The sequence below is a fragment of the Mus caroli genome, chromosome 12, assembly GCF_900094665.2.
Source record: "Mus caroli chromosome 12, CAROLI_EIJ_v1.1, whole genome shotgun sequence".
In the NCBI taxonomy this organism is placed as follows: domain Eukaryota; kingdom Metazoa; phylum Chordata; class Mammalia; order Rodentia; family Muridae; genus Mus; species Mus caroli.
In genome coordinates this window covers 107,101,207-107,105,253 of record NC_034581.1, presented here as the reverse complement: position 1 = coordinate 107,105,253, position 4,047 = coordinate 107,101,207, and the positions used below count along the sequence as shown (strand labels likewise).

The window sequence follows — 4,047 nt, the reverse complement described above, 5'->3', positions numbered from 1 at the left end:
TCGCCTCAAACGGGCCGCTGCGCGGGATAGGCCGGAGAGACATCGGGGGCGGGACTTACGCAGTTAGCGGCGAGGGATAGGCTGAGGGAGGCAGTGGCTGGAATGCAGGGGCGCGGGAAAAGGCCAAGGGCGCTGGCGCGGCGGGGTGAGGTCTGCGCAAGGCGTGGCACGGGATAGGCCGAGGGGGGTTGTGTTGGGGCGGGGCTACTTTATGTCACAGCTCAGGATAGGCCGGGAGCTAAGAGGCGGGGCTCTGGGGTGGGGCGCGGGATTAGCGGGAGGCTACATTGTGGGCAGGCCTGGTGTGCTAAGGGACTCTGCATACCAGCACGAGATCGAGGGCGGGGCTCAGCGCGAGAAAAGCCACAAGGCTTTGTTGTCGCTAAGCAACGGTGATAGGTGGTAGGTGAGATATCAGTATCAAACAGTAGGGTGGCGGCTTTATCCCAGCTCCTGATCTTAGTGGATCGGGGCACCCATCTTCCCCTACGAGTTCCTCTTGTGTCCCTGAGGTCTGATCTTGGGCAGGGAGCCTGAGGGTTTATGGCGTCACCTGCGGGTCCGCTGGTCAGGATTTAAAAATATTGTGGTGTCTTCTAACATGTTGAACAGGCAAAACAGTGATGCTGAGGGTTTTCTCAGTTCTTCTATTTCTACACAATCGGAACGTCAGTTATTCGGGTGCATTAAGTTTTGTGCTCATCTTGGAGTACAGGAGACCCGGAGTGTACACACAGCACCCGTTAATTCTCCAGACTTTGTAGAATGGAAGTCTCAGATCAAAGTGTCGGATTCTCTGCAGGCTTTTGTCTTCCAGAATCTACAAATAAAAACTTGCCTGTTCTTACTGGATGGGTGTGTGTCCTCATCTTATAATAACACCCAGTACTTTGAATTAAGTTCTGCCCTAAGGACCCTGTTTTAACTCTTTAAGACTATATCCACCAGCCCTGTGTGTTGGCTCACACCTTTAATCCCAGCTCTCAGAAAGCAGAGGCAGGCTGATCTCTGTGAGTTGGAGGCCAGCCTGGGCTAGGTAGAGAGACCCAGTCTCAAAACACCGAACAAAAAACTGTATCCAGATACAATTACACTCTGACTCTTGGGAGTTAGGCCTTCGACATGAAGAGGGAGCACAATTCTAAATAGAACAAGGGTCCAGTGACTACTGACTGCTGTGCTTCCCCACCCCCACCCCCAAATGGTGGTTTCCCCCGGTTGTAGAACTGTACAGAATGGACGATACCTCTGTGTGGAGTCATGCGTTTGCCCCCTACTGCATGGCTTAAATCCAGTGAACTGGCTCAGGAACCACCACTAAGAAGGCTGTTGTTCATGTTAAGATAATGGACTTTTTCCTCCCAGAATCCCCACTTCCTAGTGCAGTCTGTACACGCGCCATGGGGTTCCACTGGGCCTGACTCCCGTTCTAGTATGAATGTGAAGTGTTGAAGGCTCCGTCCTCAGATGACGTCATGCTTGAAGGGTAATAGGTCAGGATGGCTGTGGTTTGTATATGCTGGGCCCAGGGAGAGGCACTACTAGGAGGTGTGGCCTTGTCCGAGTAGGTGTGTCACTGTGGGTGTGGGCTTTATTACCCTAGTCCTAACTGTCTAGAAGCCAATCTTCTCCTCTCTGCCTTTGAATGAAGATGTAGAACTCTCAGCTCTGCCTGCACCATGCCTGCCTGGACGCTGCCATGTTCCTGCTTTGATAATAATGGACTGAACCTCTGAACCTGGAAGCCAGCCCCAATTAAATGTTATCTTTATAAGAGTTGCCTTGGTGGTTGACTGGGCGGTGGTGGCACATGCTTTTAATCCCAGCCTTTGGGAGGCAGAAGCAGGTACATTTCTGAGTTCGAGGTCAGCCTGGTCTACAGGACAGCCAGGGCTACACAGGGAAACCCTGTCTTGAAAACAACCAAAAAAGAAAAAAAGAAAAGAAAAGAAAAGATGTAAAAAAAAAGAAAAGAAAGAAAGAAAGAAAGAGAAAAAAAAAAGAAAAGAAAAAAGAGTTGCTTTGGTCATGGTGCCTGTTCACAGCAGTAAGACCCTAACTAAGACACTGGCATAGCTTCAATGGGTTAATCTGTCAGTGAGTTCCTGGGTAATCAGCTTCTACGTGAGACCTGGTTGGAGGAAACGCCGCACTCGCACTGAGAGTGTGTCTGACAGTGTCCCTTACCACATCTCTGTCCTGTCTCTCTCCTTCCTTCCTGATGGCATACCTCCCACCACGATGCTTCTGCCTCACCACAGACCCCGAATAACAGAGCCAGCCTGGCCATGGACTAAAATCTGTGAAACAGTGATCCAAAATAAATCCTTTCCTTTTTTTTTTTTTTAGATGTTTTGTCATGGAGGTGAAAACACAATATGTCTCCAGAGTGGGGATGGCCTAATGGACCCCAAATGCTGGCACATCATTCGAGGCCTCTTGATGTCGCAGCGAGCATGGAGCAGAGGCAGTACTAGTAAGACATGTCTCGTTCAGTCTGGAGAAGCTCCTGGGGACAGTGACCAAGTGTGTCTGACTAGGATGATGAGGGGCTCTCTGGGCTGCTCTGTCCCTGGAGGCAAGAAGGACACCCTGGCAGCTCTAGAAATGTGTGTGCTTAGATGCTCACTTCTGGGAATCCTGTAATATACAAATCTGTCTTGCATATGCTTGCTGGATATTGTTTTCTGAGCAAGCATAACACCGTAGCTCCCTGACACCAAAAATGTAAGAGTCCAGCTGAGCAGCTGGGCGTGGTGACGCACACCTTTAATCCCAGCACTTGAGAGGCAGAGGCAGGCAGATTTCTGAGTTTGAGGCCAGCCTGGTCTACAGAGTGAGTTCCAGGACAGTTAGGGCTACACAGAGAAACCCTGTCTCAAAACAAACAAACAAACAAACAAACATGCACATTGCCCACCAGGAAATGCTGGTACTCTCTCAGGCTCTGGAGGATGGTGTCACTCAGCCACCACATTGTGAAGACACACACACCAATGCCTGATTGGACAATCATTGTGTTTTGTTTTGAAGGCAGGCACCTTTCAGATGACCTGGAGCCACTTTTGTCTGACTTTGTGTGAGCCTTTTTCTCTCACCCTGGGAAATGGGTTCCTGCTTCACTGTATATAAGCCCCGAGGAAGCTGCACTTTGTGCAGTCTGGTTCTGTCTGCTTCTGATTTTTCTCTCATGGGTCCTGTGCTGGCGGCAACACTCCTCAGACAGCTGCTGAGGTTTTGTTTTCTGGGAGGGCATCAGGTAGACCATGGTCATTGGCAAAGGTCGTTATTCGTGATTAAAAGTAACAAGGATGAAGTCAAGACAGGTGTAATGACCTCTCGGTGGCTCAGTGGCCCCTGGCTATGTTTATTATGACATGGCTCCAACTGAACACATACCATGTGACAATCAGTCAGTGAAGGCCTCTGTTATGAGCACTTAGGCTCATTTTAAAAGCAGATTTTTTAAAATGTACACAGTGTTGATTTCACACATGTAACATTGTTGTAGGGTTCAACAATTTCAAGCTGAAAACATACATAGAAAAATAAAAGTATGGAAAATAGCTTCAGACTGTTTCGTTGAAGATGTTGGTGGTACTGCTGAGGGTCTCGGCTGCGGCTGTCACTCACGGTGGCACACTGCGGTGTGGCCTGCCGGCTTCTACTTGGCATCTAAAAAAGCTGGATCATGGACTCTCTGGACTTCCCAACGCCGACCCATTTGACTGAAAGGCAACAAAGCAAAGAAGAGAGGCCATGAGTGCAGGAGAGAGGCCATGAACATGAATGCTAGTCTGGTGGAGTCGTGGTCATCCCAGGACTAGTGGGGTGGGGCCCTGAGGCTCACTGACAGCAAGTCCAATCCACTGGGTGAGCTCTAGGCCAATGACAAAGCCTATCTTAAAAAGAGGTAGGCGGGCCGGGCGTGGTGGCGCACGCCTTTAGTCCCAGCACTCGGGAGGCAGAGGCAGGCGGATTTCTGAGTTCGAGGCCAGCCTGGTCTACAAAGTGAGTGCCAGGACAGCCAGGGCTACACAGAGAAAC

At 50.1% G+C, this 4,047-nt stretch overlaps 1 protein-coding gene across 1 annotated transcript in view; it reads right to left on the bottom strand.

The window, feature by feature from the left end:
• Positions 1–3,329: 3,329 nt before the first annotated feature.
• Adssl1 (adenylosuccinate synthase like 1) overlaps positions 3,330–4,047 on the bottom strand; it is a 21,933-nt gene continuing 21,215 nt past the window's right edge. Inside the window, exon 13 of the mRNA XM_021179118.2 lies at positions 3,330–3,728. Within this exon, the coding sequence (XP_021034777.1) occupies positions 3,676–3,728 (53 nt within the window). The 3' untranslated portion in view covers positions 3,330–3,675. The remainder of the gene's footprint in view (positions 3,729–4,047) is intronic.